This window comes from Theropithecus gelada, chromosome 5, assembly GCF_003255815.1.
Source record: "Theropithecus gelada isolate Dixy chromosome 5, Tgel_1.0, whole genome shotgun sequence".
In the NCBI taxonomy this organism is placed as follows: domain Eukaryota; kingdom Metazoa; phylum Chordata; class Mammalia; order Primates; family Cercopithecidae; genus Theropithecus; species Theropithecus gelada.
In genome coordinates this window covers 54651065-54676936 of record NC_037672.1, presented here as the reverse complement: position 1 = coordinate 54676936, position 25872 = coordinate 54651065, and the positions used below count along the sequence as shown (strand labels likewise).

The window sequence follows — 25872 nt, the reverse complement described above, 5'->3', positions numbered from 1 at the left end:
ACTGATTCTACTTAAGGCTAAATGCAATGTAATTTTTGTTACTCTGTTATATGACACTTGTCATTGTATATACTGATATATTAGAGAAATACCCATTTACTCACCAACTACGTATAAGCAACCATGAAGCTTGCTAACTCCATTGCCTGCTCTTCGTTGACCCATTTCTTTAACTTCTATCCACTTATCCAGATGTGGATCGTATCTCTCCACGCTAGATAAAGAAGCCATTCCATCATTGCCACCTACTGCATAAACATGGTTCTAAATGAAGAGAGTCAAACAAAACACATTAGATTTTGAATTTACTTATATATTGTTCTAATGGTAAATTAGAAGGTACAAGGCAGTATCTCATGAAATAATATGGTATATAATATCTTCATACTGGTGATGATATATTGGACCTTTCCTTATTTTGGTTATGAATGTGATACAATGTAACTTAATGGCAAGTTGCCATATAACTTACTACTAGAGCAACAGAGCCAACTCCTCCACGGGGAGTATTCATTGGTGCCACTGTACTCCACTGATCAGATTCTATGTCATATCTCTCCACATCATTGAAGCAAGTATTGTCATCTAACCCTCCAATTGCATAAATTGGGCCTCCTAAGGAAGCCAAGGCAATTCCTCGCCTGCAAAGACAATAAAACATACTTTAGCAAATGGGTTTGTTTCCAGGAAAAAAGTCATATAAAATATTGTGCTAATGCAAATCCTTTATCATGTTAACCTTCAAACAGTATAGTTTGTTTCCATTATCTTTAGATTTATAAAAGCTTTTGACTAGATGGCTACAGAATTGCCAAACTGCAACTCTATGTGAATACTGCCCCCTAAAGTTGAACAGTGCATAGCCTACACAGGCTACTTTAAACTCAAAAAAATAAAATATAACCCAACAAAATAGTATAAAAGAGTCCAAAATACTCAATTAGTGCACACACAGTTGCATAATTGAGAGGTTAATGAGTTGACAGAGAAGTTTTGCAGTGGAGGTCAGAAGCCAATCTCACTTACAAATCCATGCAATTACAGAGCTCATTTTGTTGCAGGGTTTCATTATACCACACAAAAGAATATTAAATTTTATATTACAGGTTGTATGTCACATTCCTTTATTTCTGAAGGGTATTTACTTCTCTTTGAAAGTAAGAGACTTAGCCCATGTTAAAAGCTGATTTATTTAACAGTGATCAGAAAAAAAACTCAATTTCTTAAAAAACACATTGCACCAATCAAAAGTTGAACTATTATCAAACTATTATTTTGTCACTAGCTTGGATAATTTATAAACCTCTACTACCTTATGTCTCATCTGAGACATAGCTGATATTAATGATTTAATACAGGTAAAGCACTAAGAACAATGTCTGGCCCATATTTAGTGCTATGAAGTATTAGCTTTTATTATTACCGAGAAAGCAGCTGCTTCACTGAGATTCCAACTCAAAATTTACCAGAGAGTATCCAACAAAAGAATTATTAAGGATAATGTTATCATTCACTTTCAGTCTCCTCAACCTCTTTTCTCTTGGGTATAAAGCTATGACTTACCACATACTGTGCTTATAAAAATGTTCAGCTGTGTGAGAACAAGTACATGTGTTCTCTAGAGTGTAAGGATGTTAGGTCAGGGAAATAAAGTAAGTATGCCTAATAATTGTCCCTCCCCTCAAACAACAAAAGCAGACAACATTATTGGCTTACTTCCTACTCCTCAAAACTGTCTTCGTTTTCATAACATCACACATTTTAGTCCACTCCTATCTGGCTAGTGCTTTTCAGCTTCCTTTATCAGTACCTTCTTTACTCCATCATTAAATTATAAAGTTCCCTAAGGGTCACTCTATACCTTCTCTCCCTAAGGGTCACTCTATACCTTCTCTCCCTAAGCAATCCCATTCTTTCCACAGATTTGTGATAATTCAGATATATATTTTCAGACATATACCCAATTTCTATCTCAAATCTGTCTTGCTGGTTCTTCAACCTTAACTTTAATCTGAAATGAAACTCACTGCCCACCTCCCTGTGATGGCAGAATTTTAAGATACTCCCTATCCCCCATGACCTTCAGCCCCTGGTGTTACTCTCATGATTATGCTACATTATATGGCAAAATGGAGGTGGCCTTGGTGGGCCTAATCTAATCAAACAAACCTTCAAAAGCAGAGAGGTTTCTCCAGCTGGTAGTCAGAAATTCAAAAAACCAGGTGAATGCAGTGTGCCACTATTTGTTTGAAGGTGTGGGGGGGGGGGTGACGTGTGGAAAGGATCTGACAGTGTCTCGTAGCCAACAGCCAATAAAAATGAGAAACTCAGTCCTATAGCCGCAATTCTATCAATAACCTAAATGGCCTTGGAAGTGGCTTCTTCCCCAGCGCCGTCAGATAAAAGCCTAGCCCAACCTCTTGATTCTGGCCTTGTGGGACCCTAAGTAGAAAGCCCAGCAAAATCTGTATCACTTTTGAACTGTGAGCTAATAAATGGGTGCTATTTTAAGCTGCTAAATTGGTGGCAATTTGTTACACAGACACAGAAAATTAATACACCCCCATCACAAAACAAGCAAAAATTTTATCCCGTTCACCATGTTGCTTTCCTAATTCAGAAATCATACTACCTATCCAGTTGCTAAAGGCAGAAACTGAAGAATCATCTTTGCCTCTATCTAATTGTTCTTTCTAATTATCATAAAGTCTTTTTGACTCTACACCTCTGAACTATCTTTCAAATATGTCCTCTATTCTCTGTCTCAATTTCTATCAATATAGTCCAAGCCACCATTATTTCTTTACATCAAGGGATGAAGAATTACAATAACTCTTTTTGGTCTGTCAGACTGTTTTCACTCTGGTCATCCTCAAATCCCTTCTCCATTTTGTATGCAGAAGTTCTCTGAAAAGAGAAATCTGATCCTATAAAATGGGAGATAAAAATCCCAAAGTACTTTTTTAATCCTTGTATCTCTGTTATTATGTCGGTTTTTGCCAAAGATTGGATGAAACTTCTCTAGCAAAACAGCAGTTGAATTTCTGTAATCTTTTAAAACATGCCCTGAGCATTTACAATCTGTGTGAAAAATAACAGAGCTACAATTATTTTGTCATATTACTTGTTTATAATTTATATACCCCCAAATCATCTTTTTAGTATGCATTTCAATAAATTTTCACATGTGAAATATCAGTTATCTTTACTTTTTTATTTCATCTTTCCACTGAAATGGACACTGATGTTTGTTCAAGCTGTGAGTCTGTTGAAACCCATCATCCTGACAGTATGTCTAAAGATTCACGTACCTATTCAACAAAAAAGTTGTAAATGCCCACCACAAGACATACCAAGTGGTAAAGATACCACTTTGTTTTTTGCTACCAGCAGTAAAAAACATAGCCAATGTCTCTGCCTCTGTATAGCTCACATTGTAGTTATCACATAGTATAAATCACTCCCTATTAAAGTATTAAAATGTCATTTGTAGACAGTGGGAGATAACAGTTTAAGACTAGCCTTTTTTTTTCTAGGATTCTTTCTCACGAGGGGGAAAAAACCTTAAAATGTCTTCACATTTCTTTTTAATCTTTCACACATGAAGCAAAAACTAGTTGAAAATATTGTCATATTATTCAAAAACAGAAAATTAGAGGCAACATATCCCCATGTGTGGTTTAGTTTTTAATTGCTCATTTTGATAACAAGTCATTTTTAACTCTTACAGAATGGTGCTAATTTGCCAACCATATAAGCCACAATGTCTGAGGTATGGTTTTACTAGTTCAGGTTTGTGTCTTTTAATTAAACCGTGGGTGATACATTTATATATATTAAGGTATGTATCATTATATGTCATATATATATATATATATATATATCTCACCTGCAGGTTTTTTGTTTTGAGACAGAGTTTTGCTCTTGCCATCCAGACTGGAGTGCAATGGCGCAATCTCAGCTCACTGCAACCTCTGCATCCTGGGTTCAAGGGATTCTCATGCCTTAGCCTCCCGAACAGCTGGAATTACAGGCACTCGCCACCATGCCCAGCTAATTTTGTATTTTTAGTAGAGACACGGTTTTGCCATGTTAACCAGGCTGGTCTCAAACTCCTGACCTCAGGTAACCCGCCCATCTCGGCCTCCTTAAGTGCTGGGATTACAGGCCTGAGCCACTGTGCCCAGCCCACCTGCAGTTTTATTAAAAGAAACTCTTTAGCGATATTGTCAATATTTACTAAGATAGCCCTCTTTTCTCTTCTTGCATTATATTTTCACTCTGACACAGAGGCAGAATTATTCTACTCTCTAGTTTCATATAAATTATTAAGCTCAGTCTTTGAAATCCTCATGCCATTTACAGAACAATAAAGTTGAAAAAGAAAAATAATAGACAATAAAATTTAATCTCCCATTTGGTGCAAAATATATGTGATCTTTCTGACAATACAATTCCAGACACTGGGAGGAATTAGCTTCACTGCTAATATACTGAATCATAAATAAATATTTATTCCTTCCTATGAAAGCAACATACACCTCTTACAATATCTAGTTACTCCTGTAAGTTTTCTTGTCTCCAGATCATAACACTTCAACTATTTTTTGTAGACAACATGGTTTTCAGATGTATTACTAACCTACTAATTTTCTTACATGCATTCCAGATTATCATTCTCACATTTATAACAATCCATTTTTGTGCACCTTCTATATATCTTATTTTCAAATTATAAACACATTAGTGTACTAACAAGTTATGTTCATTATAAAACATCCACCCAAAATAAATTTTTAAAAATGTACAGAGACGCTAATCTTTTATTCTCATACCCCTACTGGTGTTATATATCCTACTTCAACAACACAGCTATAGATACGGAGAGATCAGTGTCAAGAACAATAAAACTACAAACTCCCTTAACCTAAGGCTTCACTTTTTTTAATGTAGGCAACTATATTATATTCACTTTTTTCCTTTCCTTTTTTTAAGAGCTGTGTTTCATAATGGTTCAGGTACTTTTCTCCATTTGAAACAAAAACCTGATTTCCCACCATGTTATGTTGTGCTCATGTGATTGAGTTTTTAAAATACCTAAGGCAGGTTTTAACCAGTAACTCTCATTTTAACATTTTTTAGGTTTTTGTCTAGAGTATATGTGGTCTACTCTGTCTTTGGAATCCTAATTTGGTCACATGCCTTAGTGATCTTTCCACCTTAGGATATCTAAAAATTTGGTATTCAAGTCATTAATGAAAGTGTCAAGCAGGTTAGAGTACTAAGTATGTTACTGAAAATCTCCCCTTTAGACTGATACATTAATCAACATATATTCCAGTTTATGTTGATGAGAATATAAATATCAGAACATAAATATGTAAATGAGCACATAAATATGTAAGCAATAACTTAAAATATTACTGCTCATCAGGATAAAAATCAATGAAGAAAAGAGAAATTGAGGACTATTTTCTTAACATGATAAAAATATAGATACCTTAGTCCTAAAGTCAGTATCTTACTTAATAGCGAAACACTAGATACTTTTCTAATAAGATCAGGAACAAGACAAAAACACCTACTGTCTCTGCCACTATTCACCTGTATTAGATTATTAGGCAATACAATTAGACAAGAAAAATCAATAAGAAGCATAAGGATGTGTGGGGAAAATGACCCAAAAAGTCTACAGATTAATAGTACTGTATCAATGCTAATTTCAATAACCACTATGGCTGTGTAACATGTTAACATTATGGGAAGCCAGGGGCAGGGTAGGTGGCAAGGTTTTGCCATCTCAGCACTGGCATTTGGCATTATCTTTGCCACTGGCATTTGGGCTAGAAGATCCTTGTTGTGCACGGTAGAATCTTTAGCAGCATCTCTGATTTCTTCCCATAGATGCTAGCAGCAATTTTCCCATCTCAAGCTGTGACAACCAAAAATGTCTCCAGACACTGCCAAGTGTCCCACAGAGGAGGCAAAATCATCTTCAGTTGAGAACCACTGGTACACAGAAACTTTAATATTTTTGCAACTTCTCTGAATAAACTAAAATTATCTCAAAATAAAAAGTTTTAAAAATCAATGCTCATGTATAAGTGAAAACTGTGACTACCATACGGTACTCTAAAACATGACTGCATTTTTAACTCTTAAAAAAAATAAAAGGTGGTAACAAAGTATCACCTTGGACATGCTAACAAAATGTGTTTGAGAAGGTATTTAAAGTTTCTAAAGTAGAAAAAAAAGTTTAAAATAAGGCCTTTAAATTTTAAGAAACCTTATTTCCACCATCAGTTCAAAATAACTTTCCATGCTGATCTACCTCTTTGTGTTCATTGATGCCTTCATCATCCATTTATTAGTGAGAGGATCAAACATCTCCATGCTACCTAAATGTTCATTTCCATCATGTCCACCTACTGCATACACTTTACCTGTCAAATAGAGAAGTATTTTCATTTGACTCCAAATAAATAAATTCATAACATTAATGTTACATATATAAACATTATATAATTAAAATGTCACCATAAGTTAATTTTCAACAATTGTTGTTCTGTTCAACATTATCATCAATGTCATTTCAGTAGCTGAATGAAAAATCAATGTAAGCTTGCACTAAACATGCTGTTCTACATGAAGTTATTTATTAGTAAATGCTCTAATATTTATCGCCCCTTTTAGGTTTCCCAACTTTTTATTACTTGGTAGATGAAATCACTAATCATGCCTTCAAAGAATGCTTAATAAAATGGAAAAACGCTCTTATTAGGTTATATTTTAACATATAAAACTGGTGGCTGAGCACGGTGGATCATGCCTGTAATCCCAGCACTTTGGGAGGCCGAGGCGGGTGGATCACCTGAGGTCAGGAGTTCGAGACCAACATGGTGAACGCCTGTCTCTGCTAAAAATACAAAATATTACCCGGGCGCGGTGGTGGAAGCCTGTAATCCCAGTTACTCAGGAGGCTGGGACAGGAGAATTGCTTGAATCCGGGAAGCGGAGGTTGTAGTGAGCTGAGGTCGCGCCACTGCCTTCCAGCCTGGGCAACAAGAGCGAAACTTCATCTCAAAAACAAAAAACAAAACAAAACAAAAAATACATATATATAAACTGGTTTGTGTGCGCACGCATGTACACACACACACATACACACACAACTTCTTTGTTGTTTGGTTTTTCTTTTTGAGACAGGGTCTTGCTCTGTCACCCAGGCTGGAGTGCAGTGGCATTATGACTGCTCAGTGCAGCCTCAAACTCCTAGGCTCAAGTGATCCTTCCACCTTGGCCTCCTGAGTAGCTGAGACCACAGGCATGCACTACTACGTCTGGCTAAATTTTTTAATTTTTTTGTAAAGACGAGGTCTCCCTACGTTGCCCAGGCTGGTTTTGAACTCCCAGGCTCAAATGATCCTCCCTCCTCAATCTCCATAAAACTGTTAATATGATCAACTTTTTTCCTAGATGATACAAACAAAAATACACAGAGAAAGACAGGAAAGACTGTGCACCAAAATGTTAACTGTGACTATTTCTGGGTGTTTATGTTGCAAGCGGTTTTCATTTTTTATGAAAATGTTTTTATATTGTTAAAAATTCATTTATATTTTTATAATAAAAAAGTGACCTTTTAGAGTTTTCTGACAATTTATCCATGATTCTACAATTAATTCATTTTCAGGAATGAGTATTAAAATAAGATGGGTATTAAAAAAACTGATACGTAATTATAATTTGGGTTCAATAAACATTTTTCCTTGGTTTAGTTTTTTGGTAACTATATAACTCAGAATAGTTTATTTTAACTCTTTGTATCTCTTTTCTCTGATATTCATCTCCACATTATGCGCACTGAGCATCTGTGGCACAAAGCAAGTAAATTATCACTAAGCATTTTATTTAAAAATAATTTACAATTTAGTCATTTTCTTGTATAAAAAATAAATTCTCAAAGTTGAAATATTTTTAAAAGAGCATTGTGATCATGTGATATTTCAAAGTGGACCCACCTTCCACAGAGATTACACCCACATGTCGCCTTCGACTATTCATTTCTGGTCCAAAGAACCAACTGTTTTTGTTGATAGAATAGCATTCAATACTGCGAAAGGGGTCACCAGATCCACCTCGACCACCTACACAAAACAGCACACCTAAAGGTAAAGCCACAAAATAGAGATAAATCATAGCTGCCAAAGGAAAACAAAATTAAGGTGGAAAAACATTTAGAAAGTCAAAACTTTGGGTAAAAGTAAAAAGACAAAAAAAAAAGTTATTTGGATAGTATTTAATGTTATTATGTTACTATAAATCTAATAAAATTTTCTTCCTGTCCCTTCATAGAATAGGGTATATCAACTATCTCTGCTTGCTAATATCCCACTACAATATGGTCTATACTCTCACATACCGTCTAAAATTACTCTTGCTAAGGTTGTAACAAAACGAATCGACCTCTAAGTTAATTTCTTACTGAACACAATTGTAGCACTTGATATGCTGATCATCCCATTTTTTGGGAAACATCTTACTTCCTTGATTTCTATAATATCAGTCTCCTTTTATCTCCAATCATTTATTTCCTTCTATGTTTTCCATGTTCCATCCTTAGCCCATTTCTCACACGCTTTTTGTTACAGGAAAAGTTCATCCCTTTGTTTTAGATTCCACCTATATCATAATACCTTCCCATATACATTTCTAAGCCACATCTCCACTTGATGTCCCACAGACACCTTAAACCCAACAAGTTCAAAAGGATCTGCCCTCCTTGCCTACCTAAACAATCTCTTCCTTTCCTGTGGTGTTCTATCTGTTCCTCTCTATTCCCAATGCCACTGGGAACAGTTCATGCTCTCATCAACTATTACCTAACTACTGCAAAATCCTGTCCTCTCTTAATACTAAGCTGTCTTTTTGCGTTCAGATTGTCAACATAGTACACTAACGAAAAGGCTCTTTTGATAGCCTTCCATTACCTACACCAGTACTTCTTAAAAACTTCAGTGAATGACACTGAATTGTAAAATGGGCAGGTGCAGTGGCTCATGCCTGTAATCCCAGCATTTTGGGAGGCTGAGGCAGGAGGATCATTTGAGGCCAGGAGTTGGAAACCAGCCTGGGCAACAGAACAAGACCCCCATCTCTACAAAAATTTTTAAATTAGCCAGGTGTGGTGGGGCATGCCTGTAGTCCCAACCCCAAGGGAGGCTGCGGCAGGAGGATCACTTGAGCCCATGATTTCGATGCCATAGTGAGCTATGATTGCAACACTGCACTCCAGCCTGAGTGATGGAGCGAGACCCTGTCTCTAAAAAGAAGTAAGACAAAAAATGCTTAAAATGGCAGATTTTGTTACATATATTTAACCACAATTTTTTTAAAAAAAAGTGTAGTGTAATGCAGAATCACCTGAAGGGCATAAAACACAGATTGCTGGGCCTGACTTCCAGAGTTTCTAATTCAGTATGTTTGAGATAAGTCCAAGAATTTGCATTTCCTACAAGTTCCCAAGTGAAGGCTGATGCTGCTGGTCCAGGGGCGACCACTTCCTTCACACTTTGAGGAGCAAAGGCTGCCTTACAAGGTAAAACTGTATCACAGCATAAAGGTCGTCCAGGATCTAACCCAATCTCCTCCCCTCTTTCTCTCTCTTAAACTTCATGCTCCTGCAACTATGCATGTAGTATACATCTTTCGTGTTCCTATAGCACTTTTGGTAATTAGCATTTATTTAACACATAGTATTAAAATGATCCATTATGCCAACATCTGTTACTAGAGTCTAAGGTAGGTTAAGACTGTGTATTAAGCAATCATGCATGAATAAGGACTAGCACAGTACTTGCCATGTACTAGGCATTCAATAATTGTAAAATGAACTGAACACCCTTACCCTAACTAGCATTCAGAAGAACATTTATTTATTATTCACAACTAAGGCTAAGGTTTACCTTCTCTATGAAACCTTTTCTGACTCTTCCAAGATAAAAATAACTACTGTTTTCTTTGTAAGTCCCATTACACCTTATGATGATATAAAAGCACCTGTTAAGACTTTACTGCATTTATTTACTCAAATGTCTATTTTCCTAGACCAGACAAGTTATTCCAAAATAAGTCTGACTATATTCTGTATGTGCCTGCATTTCTTACACCTAACCCAGAGCCCTTCACATGGTAGGCACTTAATGTTAGCAGAATGACTGCATAAATGAATGCCTTGAAGCTGCCTATGCTATCTTTTTCAACTAATTCAATATTTTAAGTTAGATAAATGTAAAGTCGGAAGAGCAGCTAGGTGTGGTGGCTCACACCCATAATCCCTTTGGGAGGCTGAAGTGGGTGAATCACTTGAGCCCGGGCGTTCGAGACCAGCCTGGGCAGTATAGTGAAACCCACTCCCTACAAAAAAGAAAAAAAATTATCTGGGCATGTGCCTGTGGTTCCAGCTACTCAGGCGGCTGAGGGAGGAGGACTGCTTGAGCCCAGGAGGTTCAAGGCACAGTGAGCTGTGATTGCAGCATTGCATTCCAGCCTGGATGATAGAGCAAGATCCCGTCTCAAAAAAATTTTTTTAATAAAAAAAAAAAAAGTTGGAAGAAACTGTGAAGATCATTTAGTCAAATTGTTTATAAGTAAACGGAGGCCTTGATTAAGAAATTTGTTTATAAGTTGGGCTGGGCGCAGTGGCTCGTACCTGTAATCCAGCACTTTGGGAGGTTGAGGCAGGCGGATTACTTGAGGCCAGGAGTTCGAGACCAGCCTAGCCAACATGGTTGGCTCTACTAAATATACGGAAAAAAAAAAAAAAAAAAAAGCCTGGCATGGTGGTGCACACGAGAATCTCTTGAACCTGGGAGGCACAGTGAGCTGAGAAAGCACCACTGCACCCCAGCCTGGGCAACAGAGTGAGACTCGGTCTCAAAAAAAAAAAGAAAAAAGAAAACTGATGTCCTGATTAAAAATTTGCCCAAAATTACAGATGTTCAATGGCACAGCTAGGATTATAATCCCAGAATGTAATGTTAATCTTTGATTAGATTTTCTTTAAGTGGAAACTAGTATTTCATCTATACAGTTCACATAGGAACAAAGTATGGAAGAAAAAAAAAAAAACTAACTAAAATAAAAGACCAGGATGCACACCCTTTTTCTGCTATTCCTATGTGTGGCCTTCAGCATACTTTTAACTTAAATCTTAGTCTCCTCATCCTTAAAATGGAATAAAACCACCTATTTCAAAATGAAGATCAAATCCTTCACTAAAACTTACTACATAAAGTTCCTTCAGTCATGTAAGAGATCGTTTATATGACTGTCTAGTATATTTTGGCATATAACCTAGGCTGCTAAGATGTTATTTGAATTCCACTCTGAATTTAAAGAATTTCATCAAATACCTTGACTTTCTAAATTCACAACAAAAAAGCTATATAACTAAAAAAAATGAATTATTGGGCTGGGCGCAGTGGCTTATGCCTGTAATCCCAGCACTTTGGGAGGCCAAGGTGGGTGGATCACGAGGGTTAGGAGAGTGAGACTATCCTGGCTAACACGTTGAAACCCTGTCTCTACTAAAAATACAAAAAAAAATTAGCCGGGCATGGTAGCAGGCGCCTGTAGTCCCAGCTACTCGGGAGGCTGAAGCAGGAGAATGGCATGAACCTGGGAGGTGGAGCTTGCAGTGAGCCAGGCGAGATCGTGCCACTGCACTCCAACCTGGGCGACAGAGTGAGACTCTGTCTCAAAAAAAAAAAAAAATTAATTCTTTACATCAACCTATAGAAAATGAGGATAATTAGTTTCATGTCAAACTAATTATCTAGAAGAACTACTTCTTCATAGGTAGGTGTATGACTTTCAGCGTTTCTTTGTATTACCTAGATAAAATTTCATTCTACTCATAATCATGAGTAGGACATAATCATGTTGTTGTTTTCAGGCTATTTCAAAGACCTCATTATTTGATAACTGCATATTTAGATAGAGGAAGTCTCTATTCAGAGCACCTCTTCCCTAAATTTCTGAATCTCATGTATTCCCTCATGTCTCAAATATGTTACACTTTATAAATATTTTATTAAAAAGTGATACTTCTTATAGCATAATGTCTCAAGAAAAAGAAGTGAACATGAAATATTTTCTTGGGAAAATATAAAGCCTAAAAATTGTATCAAATAAAGGTGAAACTGCATGCCTCCTAAAACATAAGGGCTTTAGATTCTAAGAGTTTAATATAACCCATTATACAAATGTTAGCTATGTTTAGTGCCCTTTTTATTTGGTAAAATGAAAAAACAAATATTTAGACACACAACGTATTTCAAGCTCCACGCTTGGCCCCAGGGATAGAAACCTAAATAAGATACTCGGCTGTCTTTGAAGAACTCAAGACATGTCAAATGAATAAATGAAAATGCAACATAGTAAACCAAGTTCAGAATCGGGGAAGATCTCAAAAGAAGAGATATTTCAGTAGGCTCTGCAGAGTATATAGGACTGATTATGGCTTTTTAAAAAACTGGCTTATTAGTAAAACTAAATAATGTACAGAAAAAATGATAAATACATATATAGAACCATGTTTGCCAATTATTACTTTAAGGCAATCAGAGACTAATTTTATTACAACTAAGTTTGGGCACACAAGAACAACCCTCAAATACAACAAAGATCCTTCCAGGAGAGTTGACAAAATAATTTGGTTACCAGCAGTATGCTTCCTTGGGGTAGTCCGAATGGAGTATTCAAAGTCAGGTACTGCTCTGCTACTCAAGTGAAGATGGTAATTTCTTGCTTCATCCAGTAAATCTCTACATTTTAGATTTTGCTTGACAATCTGTTCTTTTGCCACAACACCCATAAGAAAATCAACCGGCAACAATGGCAGACGAACCTAAGATCATGAATAGTTGCAATATAATACATTTTATATTTTCTTGGGAAAATATAAAGTCTAAAAATTGTATCAAATAAAGGTGAAAATAAGATGGGTAATTCTCCACTTCTACTGCAGCATGTTCTCTTTTTAAAATTTGTTACTTCATGAAATCTAACATGTTCATGAAATTCAACGTGCCAAATTCTAAAGCAATTTCCAGTATTGGTCTGCTCGAATGAAATCAGACTACACGTTAAATTACATCCACCCACTTTAAATATAGGTTTAAATAGGCTTTATAATTGAATTATCTTCAAATTGCTTACTTCCAAAAACAGTACTGACATAATCACAAGGCCCTTCTGTTGATAATGGCTCAATCAAAACAAAAGTGCTGGGCTTTGTTCTTTTGTCTTTTTAAGCTAAGATTAAACATAGGGAAATGTGATTTCTAACTTAAAAATGTAAAAATTAATATCTGTAACAAGCGTTGTTTTCTTCAAATCAATGATCTTGGAAGGGAATATACTAACTCAGGGATGCATCCCCTTTTTCAACAGAGGCATTCACCATTCCTCTATTAAAGATGCACTGATTTTCCAGTGGATTAAAGGGGATGATGAAACCAGGTAATGCTATTTTGAGTTAAAAGCACACACACATAAGGGGTTGAGTCCGGTCTCTCTCCCCAGCTGCAAGACTTTGTTGCAGCAGTCCCTATATCTACTGTTATGGCCCCCCACTTGAATGAAGTCTGCCTTACCATCTTAAAGAAAAACACATATACACAAATAAGATATAGCTGCATGATAATGAAACTTTCCATTTGCTTTGCTGACAAACTTACTTTCAAAATAATTCTGAGAGAAGATCCAAACGTGTTCTGAATTTTGATACTCATATGAATGCATAAATATTGTGATATGTACTTGAAAAAATATGTCTTATCATCACACTTTGAATAGGTTTACTTCATCTGCCTATAAATATCTAAAATGACAACACTGGTAATTATAAGCACTTTCATTCTTCCTACTATTTGTTTAACCTTCTGATAATGCTATTAAGAAACTTTATGTTATTAAAAATCACAAGATTATCATTGAGTGCTTTTAATAAGCACTAGTTTTAACAAAGCATTTAATTTAGAAAAAATAAGTAAATAGGAACATTCTTAAGTAGTAAAACATCATTTTACTTCTCAGGAATAAATGAAGAAAGGAAAAAAGGGAGGAAGGGAAGGCGGGAAGGGAGAGAAAGGAGAGGGGAGGAAGACAAAAGAAAAAAAGATCGCGAGGGCCTACCATCTTCTTATCCTGGTAACTGCTACTGACAGTGAAAAATAACAGTAACAATGAGACACATTTCTGAGGTTTAAAAAGTCAAACTATGGTGAAAGAAGAAAATAGAAAGTGATGTCCTATGGTTGTTTACATAATAAATCTTCACACATTAGGAATAACTATACTTTTAATAGCAAAATAATTCATTAATTTAGAAACTTCATTACAAAACAATCATTATAAATTATATTAATTTAGAGCTGTTTCCTCAAACCATTTTCTACTGGCATAAATAAAATATTCATCATTAGTATCCCAAAGGAATATTTTAAATATTCAGGTTAAAAAGCAGAGAATGATACTGGTAATTCAAATGTGACAAATTTAGATTCATCCTGAAACAGCACAGCAAGTTAACAGGAAAATTAGAGCTAAAAGTCATTTTTATCATTTATTACATCAATAATTTCTATATTCCTTCAAATAATCTACACTTTTCATAATAAATGAAGCATGTTGATTTGCTTCTGTATCATTTCATTTCTGTGTGAAATCTTATTTCAGCCCCTACCTGTGCAAGTGTTTCATCCAACCATTTGGAATGATGCTGAGGATTGGCAAGTAGCCACTTGATGGCAGCATTATAGACCTGCTTTTCATTTTCAATATTTAGATCACTGGAGGACAAAAGCTTATGGAGGTGCTGGGGTGATACACTTACAAAGTCTTCACACTCCACTACTTCAGTAAAATGCTCACAGGCATACTGATCCGCCATGTCCATTAAGTCTATTCGATTGTGACTTTCTGCAAAGGCTCTTACTGCCAGGCAATTGGAGGGATGAAAATGTAACTTCATGTATTCACAACAAGCTCTAGCCACCAGTTCAACCTGCAGAATACAGGCTGCATATAAGAGAGGCTGGACATTGTCAACAGTCAAAGTGAGCCGTGAAGAATAGACAAACTTTACCAAGTCTTCTATTGCATCACCATCAAAATCTCTAATCTCAATCAGCGTTTGCTTGGCTTCGGCCATTTCAGAAAGAAACATGGCTCTGAAGTAGGGAATAACACAAGCCAATACCAGCTTGTGACAAGAGATTAACTTTGAGCCAACCTGTTCAAAAGAAACCAAGAAAGATTCAGTTTAATATCAAAATCAGCTTCGGGTCAGCATTTAACATGTGTTTGTAACAGGAACAAAATTTCCAGACAAATTTAGAGTATCTTTTTATAAGGCGAACCTTTGGTCACTTACTTTCAATGTAGGCCAGTTTCTTAAAGTCAAGCAATTTTCATCTTCCAAATTAACCACATATCTCATATATATACATACAAATACACACACACACACTCTTTTTATTTATTTATTTATTTATTTATTTATTTTAAGACAAGACCTTGCTCTGTTGCCCAGGCTGGAGAGCAGTGGCGTGATCTCAGCTCACTGCAACCTCTGCCTCCTGGGTTTAAGCGATTCTCCTGCCTCAGCCTACCAAGTAGCTGGGATTACAGGCGTGCACCACGACACCTGGCTAATTTTTGTGGCTTTTGTTTTTTTAGTAGAGACAGGGTTTCACCATGTTGGCCAGGTTGGTCTCGAACTCCTGGTCTCAAATGATCCAGCTGCCTCAGCCTCCCAAAATGCTGGGATTACCAGTGTGAGCCACCATACTCGGCCTCTTTTATATATGTATCTATAACATACATACAACAAACCATGATTTTCTATGTTATATTTCAAGGACATTTTGTGAATAAATAATAACAGCAAACATCAGTTAGCACTCATTACATGCCAACCACTATTGTAAGTGGTTTTTTTTTTTTTGGAGATAGGGTCTCACCCTGCTCCCCAGGCTGGAGTGCAGTGGTATGATCATGGCTCATTGCAGTGTCAACCTGCTGGGCTTGAGCAATTGCCCAACTCAGCCTCCCAAGCATATGGGATTACAGGCACGCGCCACCACACCCAGCTAATTTTTGTATTTTTCAGTAGGGACAGGGTTTTGCCATGCTGCCCAGGCTGGTCTCAAACTCCTGGGCTCAAGTGATTCACCCACTTTGGCCTCCCAAAGTGCTAGGATTATAGGCATGAGGCACAGAGCCTACCCTTCTAAGTTCTTTTCATATACTAACTCAACTGTCCCAACGCCCCTGTGAGTAAGTACTAGTATTATCCACAATTTATCAATCAGAAAACTGAAGCACAGAATAAGTATTTTACTAAATACTTATTTAGTATTATAAATTATAAATAATTTACTATGAGCTCAACTGAGGTTTTTTTATTTTCTATTTACATTATCTTGAAATGATATAGCTCACATAAGAGCAGTTAAAAAAAAAAAAAACACTGCAATCTCATCACCTTAATTATTGAAAAATCAGATAGCTTCCAACAGTGTGCTATTACAAACAGCACAGTAGTGAACTTCTTTGTAACTAAATCTTTATTCACATTCTCTATTATTCCAACAGATAAATTCTTAAAAGTAGAAATGCTGCTTCAAAGGATACAATGTGAATATGTGAATACATACTGTCAAACTGTCCATTTCTGAGCTTCTTACAGTATTTGCACCATATCTTGAGTGTTAAAACACACTTTTTTTTTTTGGTACAGACGAAGTCTATGCTGCCCAGGCTGATCTCAAACTCCTGAGCTCATGCAAACCTCCTGCCTCGGCCTCCAAAAGTGCTAAGATTACAGGTGTGAGCCACCATGCCCGGCCATAGTTGCCAATTTGATGAATAAAAAGATCTCATTGTTTATCTTTTTTTTTTTGCTCTTAAGATTGAATCATTTATAAATTTTGAGCTATGTGTATTTCCTCTATGAACTACAAATTTTTTATAACTACTCCTCATATAATCAGAGTATTAGGTATTTGTCATATATATTTCAAACTTCTCTTTTAGTTTGCTTTCAAATTTTATTCTCTCCCTATGGATTTTGATATAATTAAATGAAGTCTTTTTATTTATTGTTTTAGGTACCCTGCTAGAAATGGGAATCATTCTAATATTCTATATTTGCTTCACATATTTTTTATACTACTTTTATGGTTTTATGTTTTACACTTAAATTTTTATTTACATCTGGAAGTTTTTGGTACTGAGTGGGCAGATATCTTTTTAATATAGTATTTATCCCATTTTCCCAGGAGTTTACATTAATCAAATACAAGTAACAGTTATAGTACTATTTAAACAATTTTCCTGTTTTCATGTAGTGTTTTAATTATATAATAAACTTACAGTTGTACCTCACTGAGAAATAATTTTTAAATGACAACTTCTGGAGTGTTCAAATGTATAAATGGTTTTGCTTATAAAAGCCCCTTCCTCAGTGTTTTTTCACTAATGTGGAAGAACCAGTATCACTTATTTCAGCAAGTACAAGACAATCATTTCTGTCTGTTATGCTATATTAAATTTTTTCACAGAACTCACAAGGCAGGATTTAGATTCCATTGAGACTAACGTTGTAATGTAGACTATAACATAAAGCTTGGCATGTTTTCTTTTTTTTTTTTTTTTTTTGAGACGGAGTCTCGCTCTGTCGCCCAGGCTGCAGTGCAGTGGCCGAATCTCAGCTCACTGCAAGCTCCACCTCCCGGGTTTACGCCATTCTCCCGCCTCAGCCTCCCGAGTAGCTGGGACTATAGGCGCCTGCCACCTCGCTCGGCTATTTTTTTGTATTTTTTAGTAGAGACGGGGTTTCATCATGTTAGCCAGGATGGTCTCGATCTCCTGACCTCGTGATCCTCCCGTCTCGGCCTCCCAAAGTGCTGGGATTACAGGCTTGAGCCACCGCGCCCGGCCAGCTTGGCATGTTTTCAAATTCACGTCAGCTCTAAAATGGGATCTGAAATCTGATACTAAGTAATTTTTAAATAGCCTAAGTATATCCTTTAAAAAATTATTTCCACATGCCACCACCAGGATTCAGTTTCTATGCAAATATCTGTAAGTCTCACATGACTTAAACCTGCTCCATTAAATAACTTGCCAACACTCTCCTACATAATAGTATCATAAAATATGGTTCTACAACTTCTAGATAACCATTATTTTAACACTTGCCATTCAAGTTGTACAAATCAATGGCCAGCAAGTCATTTTCATGTTGTTTTTAATAGGATTCTGTCCCTTTACAATTCTATTTGAATCTTGATTCAAATAAACGAAAATGTGGCTATTTAACACATACACCCCATGTACCCTTTTTGAATAAATATCAATCATTACTTTATAAAGATCTTTGAGCCACATGTATAAATAGGAACAGCCAAAAATTTGGCTTTTTAATGACTGATTCTCCTTTGATGTTAGATAGTTCATTACATTCCTGAAAGTTTATTTGTACATTTTCTTTCTCTGGTACATAAAAATAATTACCAATTACCAAAATCATTTCATTAGAAATTTGAAAACGAAAGGAATCTAAGTCTAAAGACCTGATGTTTAAAATTGGATGAAAAACACACAAGTTGGGCCGGGCGCGGTGGCTCAAGCCTGTAATCCCAGCACTTTGGGAGGCCGAGGCGGGCGGATCACGAGGTCAGGAGATCGAGACCATCCTGGCTAACACGGTGAAACCCCGTCTCTACTAAAAAATACAAAAAAACTAGCCGGGCGCGGTGGCGGGCGCCTGTAATCCCAACTACTCGGGAGGCTGAGGCAGGAGAATGGCGTGAACCCGGGAGGCAGAGCTTGCAGTGAGCTGAGATCTGGCCACTGCACTCCAGCCTGGGTGGCAGAGCGAGACTCTGTCTCAAAAAAAAAAAAAAAAAAAAAGAAAAACACACAAGTTACATAATATTAGACACTAACATATAATTTAGAATTACATAAATACTATATGTACACGATACTAGTTAATTTTCTAATTTATATTCTTTCTTTGTTAGATCAGTGAACATGTGACTAATTCAAGATACTATCACAAAAGAAAAACCTTAGACAAATTTAACAGAGTTTAACTGAGCAAAGATGGATTCAAGAATTAGGCAGTCCTGGAACCAGAATAGGTTCAAAGAGACTCTGGTGCTGCTGCGTAGTTGAAAATTTCCAGACAGATAAAGGAAGGTGGCACAAAGAAAACGGAAGTGAGGTACAGAAATAGATGGGTCAGTTACAGCTCAGGGTCTGCCTTACTTGAACACAGGTTGGACAACTGGTTGTCTATGATTGGCTGAAACTCAGTGATTAGCACAAGAGTAGGCTGCAGTCTGCTTACACATCCAGTTAGGTTACAGTTTACTGTGTACAGAGAAACTTTTAGGCCAAGCTTAAAATACGTAAGGCGGGAGCTTTAGGCTATACTTAACAATACTCAGGGAAAAATCATGTCACACTTCAGTATTAAAATATGTAGAATATCAACATTCATTAAATAATTCCGTAGACTTCTGTTTAAAAAGCTTGAAATACCAACCATTAATAAAAACAATGAGTAATTTTCCAGAGATTAGCCAATATGAACGGAAATACAATGAAAAAAGGGCTTTTGGATTAGTAAAGCACTTGACTATCAACATATAAAGCATTCCTAACTCCACTAGTTAGGTCTTCATCATGGCTCTTGAGCGCCACTTGATCGAGCCCACTTCCACTCTGTGGAGTGTACTTTCATTTCAATAAATCTGTGCTTTTGTTGCTATTTAAAAAAAAAAAAAAAAAAAGAGTTCACCATGGTTAACATTTATTTTGTAAACTATTTCCACTTCACTTAAAAAATTTAGCAAAAAAAAGGCCAGGTGCGGCGGCTCACACCTGTAATCTCAGCACTTTGGAAGGCCAAGGAGGGCAGATTAGGAGGTTAGAAGATGGAGATCATCCTGGCTAACATGGTGAAACCCCATCTATACTAAAAATGCAAAAAAAATTAGCCGGGCATGGTGGCACGTGCCTGTAGTTCCAGCTACTTGGGAGGCTGAGGCAGGAGAATTGCTTGAACCTGGGAGGCAGAGGTTGCAGTGAGCTGAGATTGTGCCACTGCACTCCAGCCTGGGTAACAGAGCGAGACTCCATCTCAAAAAAAAAAAAAAATTAGAAAAAGTTAAATTTTATCTTAGTATTATTAACCATTATATAAGCAGGAAAATTTTCCATATCAGTAGTTGAAAAATGCCCTTCTACTCTAATATACTTTAACATTCATCATTAGCAACTCATGAAAGCATTTCTTTAATATCTAATATTTTACTCTACATGCATATTATTCATTACCATTTCAATGTTGTTTTGACATTTACATTATGACTTTTTGATTACCGTAAATACTATTATAGTAGATATACAGTTGCATAACTTCATGAGTAAGAATAATCTTGACACTTGCTGTGACACGATTGCATCACTCTACTCCAGCCTGGGTGACAAGACAAGACCTTGTCTCAAAATAATAAAATAAGCCTATAATCTGTCCTTTCCCCTTACAAAGTAAAAAAATTTTACTATTCCTTCATTCTTACAGTTTTATTTTTATTTTAAATTTATATTTTTATTTTAATGTAAATATATATTTATAAATTATAATTTATATAATTATTTATAATTATTTATATAATTATTTATATAAATTATAATTTATAAATATATATTTTTTTCAACTTTTACTTTAGAATTAGGGGTGCATATGCAGGTCTGTTGCATAGATATATTGCATCATGCTGAGATTTGCTGTATAAATGAATCTATAACCCAGGTAGTGAGCATAATACACAACATGAAATAAACAGTTTATTTCAATTCACACCCCCACCACCTTCCCTACCTCCCCCATCTTGTATTCTCCACTATTTTTCCCATTTTCATGACCACGTTTACTCAGTGTTTATTCCCACTTACAAGTGAGAACAAGTGGTATTTGGTTTTCTGCTTCTTTATTAGTTCACTTAGGATAATGGTTTCCAGATGCATGTATGTTGCTGCAAATAACGTGATTTCATTCTTTTTTATGGTATAGTATTCCATAGTGCAAATATAACACATTTTCCTTATCCAATCCACCACTGATGGGCACCTGGGCTGATTCTGTATCTTTGCTATTTGCGAATCGCACTGCAATGAACGTACACACATATGTGTCTTTTTGATAGAATGATTTATTTTCCTCTGGGTATATACCCACCAGAAGGATTGCTGGGTTGAATGGTAGTTCAACTCCCAGTTCTTTGAGAAGAATCCAAACTGCTCTCCACAGTGGCTGAATTAATTTACATTCCCACCAACAGTGTATAAGTGTTCCCTTCCCTCCACAGCCTTGCCAGCATCTGTTATTTTTTGACTTTTTAACAAAAGTCATTCTGACTGATGTGAGATGGTATCTCTTTGTGGTTCTGGTTTGCATTCCTCTAATGACTGGTGATGATGAGTATTTTTTCATATATTTTTTGGCCACTTGTGGGTCTTCTTTTGAGAAGTGTCTGTTCATGTCCTTTGCCCACTTTTTACTGTACCTTTTCTGTTTAGATATGTTTAGATAAACAAATACCATTGTGCTACAAATCCCTACAGTTTTCAGTATGGTAACAGGCTACGGAGGCTTATATCCCAGCAACAACAGGCTATACCATATAGCCTAGGTATGTAGCTTATACTACACACGTAGGCTGTAGTAAGCAGTTCTAATACAGTCATGTGTCACTGAAGGATGGGGATACGTTCTGAGAAATGTGTCAGGTGATTTTATCATTGTGCAAATGTCACAGAATGTACTTACACAAATCTAGATGGTATAGCCTATTACATACCTGGGCTATATGGTATAGCCTGTTGCTCCCAGACTACAAACCTGCATGGCCTGTTACTGTACTGTACACTGTAGGCAACTGTAGCATAATGGTAACTATCTGCATATCTAAACATATAAACATAGGAAAGGTACAGTAAAAATACGGTATAAAATATATTTTTTTAAAGTATACCTGTATAAGGTATTTGCTATGAATGGAGCTGCAGGGCCTGAAGTTGTTCTGGGTGAATTATTGAGTGGTGAGTGAACGGGAAAGCCTAGGACTTTATTGTACACTACTGCAGACTTTACAAACACTGTACACTTATGCTACACTACATTTTTAAAAATATTTTTCTTTCTTTCATGATTAACCGTAGCTTACCATAAACTTTTTTTTTTTAAACTTTTTGACTCTTGTAATAACACTTAGCCTAAAACATACACATTGCATAGCTCTACAAAAATGTTTTTCTATGCTTATTCCAAAAGTTTTCTATTTAAATTTTTTTTCTTATACGTTTTAAGCTTTTCTGTTAAAAACTAAGACACAAACTCAGACATTAGCCTGCATCTATACCAAGTCAGGATCATCCATATCACTGTCTTCCACCTCCAGATCTTGTCCTACTACAAAGGAGATGCCACATGAAGCTGTCATCGCCTATAGTAACAATGCTTTCCTCTTGAATACCTTCTGAAGGACCTGCCTAAGGCTGTTTTTACAGTTAACATTTTTTCTTTTCTTGTTTTTTGTTAAGAATCAACTTTCTGCAATTTTTTTCCTTTTTTAAGTAATGTTCTTTTCTTTAGAAGTAGCAGGAGTACACTCTACAACAATAATAAAAAGTACAATAAATACATAAACCTGTAACACAATCATTTATTAGCATGAACAGGTATTAGGTACTATACATAACCATGTATTATACCTTTTATACAACTGGCAATGCAGTAAGTTTGTTTACACCAGCATCACCACAAGCACGTAAGTAATGCACTGTGCTAGGATACTATGATAGCTACAACATTACTAAGTGATAGGAATTTTTCAGCTCCATTATAATCTTATGGGACCACCACTGTATATGGGGTCCATCGTTGACCAAAATGTCCTTATGTGCCACATGATTATACCACCTTTCTGAGAAACATGAAAAAGATTAAAATACTGATTTACTAGCTGAATGAAGTAAAAGGTAATCTTCCTTAAACACAGAATCTTAAAATTTCATAATATAGAATGCTTACGTGTTAAATATAGGATCACTTTCTCCATTATTATTTTTCTCTTCTATCAAATTATGTCTGTGCTATCTTCTAAATGTCTTCCAAAACCATGTGTTGAAACTTAATCCCCACTGTGCTAATATTAAGTGGGGGAACCTCTGGGAAATGATGAAATCATAAGGGCTCTGTGCTCATGAATGGATTAGTGCCTTAAAAGAGGACTGGAGGGAACTAGCTTAGGCCCATTTTGTCCTTCTGCCTTCCATGTGAGGACATAGTGTTCATCCCCTCTGGAGGATGCAGCAATAAGGCACTATCTTGGAAGCAGAGAGAGCAGCCCTCACCAGACACCAAACTTGCTGGTACCTTGATTTTAGACCTCCCAACCTTCAGAACTATGAGAAATAATTATCTACCATTAGCATAGTGGCTTACAGTTATAATCTCAGCTTTTTGGGAGGCCCAAGGCAGTAGGATCATTTGAGACCGAGTTTGAGACCAGCCTGGGCAACATAGCAAGACCCATCTCTAAAAAAAAATTTTTTTTTAATTAGTCAGGCATGGTGGTGCATGCATCTAGTCCCAGCTGCTCAGACGCTTGTGGCAGGAGGACTGCTTAAGCCCAAGAGTTCACCAAAAAGTTTTAATATTTCACTGAGAGATAAGAAGAAAGTACTTTAAATGTGCAATGAGAAACAATCAGAACACAGGCTTTTCCATACTGCTTTATCACTTTTCCAATTTTATTAAAACTGGTTGCTTTTAGGAGAACAACATGATCCTATAGATTATAAGCAAAGTTCACTGAGGACTTTTTCATCCAAGGCGAAGTAGACTATATTTCACTATCAGGTGTAGATAAACAATCCCACTTAACAGATGAAAACAGTTAAGTAGAGATTGAATTACTGGAATAGAGATATACAGTAAATCACTAGCTGAGTAAACAATCCAAAATTGCTGACTTCTAATTTACTTCTGTATTCAGAGTAAGCAAATACACCAAGTTATTTAAATTCACAAGTGAAAAGCTTATCTGGTCAACAGCAATTTATTAATTTCACTAATAATATTTGTTGTTCTAGGGTTTCAGAACTCTCAGAAGTTAAATTAACTAAGAAATAATGAATATCAACCATTAAATTAGTACAATAATTTTATCTTATTCTAACTTCTCTTCATTTGCCCTCTATGTCCTTTCTCCTACACTAAAAAAAAAGATTGAGACTAAAAGCATTCCAACTGTATCACATATGTATAGCAACAAAATTTGCCTTGTGTGGTTACAGAAACCCCATTTCTCATATTACACTGAAGCGGCCTGAGAAAAGTAGAAAAAAGGCAATCTCACCTTGAGTGTGACATCGCAGAGTTCTCCATTTTCATAAAATCGAAGAAGAGAACCATGAAAATCTTTCCAAGCTTCATTTGCTTCAAAAATAAAGGAATCTTCTCCATCACCATCACTAATTGAGGATCTGTTTTTTATTTGCTGGTGCTGTTGTTGCCTTTTCCCCTTTGTAATGTGATTCCTAGCTTGTTTAGTATTCACAGAATCTGAAGCCATTTGCAATATTCCTCTTTCAATATAGCTCTCTTCTCAAGCATGCCATTTATTCTTTTTCAAAGGGTAGGGAGAAGGCAGAGGTAGATGTAGACACTACAATTCAGATGTTTTTCAAAACCCACTCAACTGCCATTATACAGTTTGCTGTGACTGAAAAATCAATAATAAAACACACAGAGACAAACCAAAAGAAAAAAATTATTGTTAACTATAATTTGTTAGTACTATACATGCAAAATAACTATATCAATCATTATTTATAAAATAACAAAAAACTTCGTTTTTATGCTAAATAACACATAATTCACTTCTGCTAATTATTTTATATCAATAAAGGAACTCCTTTAAAATCCAACAAGAACAACTGACTTAAGCACATGACTTTTGAGATGTGTAATATGCTATCTTCAGAGAGAAAGGCTATGAACTAACATTTTTCTATTTTTAAATTTTTATTTCAGAGACGGAGTTTCTCCATGTTGCCCAGGCTGGTCTCAAACTCCTGGGCTCATGCAATCTGCCCACCTAGGCCTCTCCAAGTGCTGAGATTACATGCTTTAACCACCACACACGGCCATGAACTGAAAATGTTAAGTTTTGAGGCGTCACTTGGATTTTTTTTTTTTTTTTTAGCAGAACAACATGATCCTACAGATGATAGGTAAAGTTCACTAAAGACTTTCTCATCCAAGTGTAGATAAACAACCCCACTTAACAGATAACAAGTAGAGATGAAATTACTGGAATAGAGATATACAGTAAAACACTAGTATAGCTGCCTTCCAGCTATACAATTTAGTAATGCAAGGCCAAAACAGAAGGATATTTTGATTGAATTAGGTTCATCCTAGATTCTGAAGTCAGATTATGGTTCTACCACATATCAAACATATGAGCTTGAGCAAATGACAACTTGCTTAGACCTCGATCTCTTCTGTAAAATAGAGATACCACTTAAGGAAACATTTTCAGAATTAGAAATATTGTACTGCCAAACATAGGAAATGCTGCACTCTTACAAAGATCTCATTTTATTTGCATTTTCACATAGAACTTATTAGTATTTACATACAAAATCAAACTTTCCTCCTCATCAAAGTATATTTGATGAACAGTCACACCATCAATAATTCTATGTTACAATTCTACT

General features: G+C 36.0%; 1 protein-coding gene across 4 annotated transcripts in view; it reads right to left on the bottom strand.

The window, feature by feature from the left end:
• Positions 1-25872, bottom strand: part of KLHL8 (kelch like family member 8) — a 59503-nt gene that overhangs the window by 10367 nt on the left and 23264 nt on the right. For 2 of the 4 annotated variants that reach the window (XM_025386682.1, XM_025386683.1), the window contains exons 2-8: positions 24507-24872; positions 14750-15298; positions 12724-12910; positions 8022-8165; positions 6332-6443; positions 473-641; positions 105-264 (exon numbers count right to left, since the gene is read on the bottom strand). In XM_025386682.1, the coding sequence (XP_025242467.1) occupies positions 105-264; positions 473-641; positions 6332-6443; positions 8022-8165; positions 12724-12910; positions 14750-15298; positions 24507-24722 (1537 nt within the window). In that variant the 5' untranslated portion in view covers positions 24723-24872. The remainder of the gene's footprint in view (positions 1-104; positions 265-472; positions 642-6331; positions 6444-8021; positions 8166-12723; positions 12911-14749; positions 15299-24506; positions 24873-25872) is intronic. The other 2 variants (XM_025386684.1, XM_025386685.1) reach the window with 2 other exon arrangements.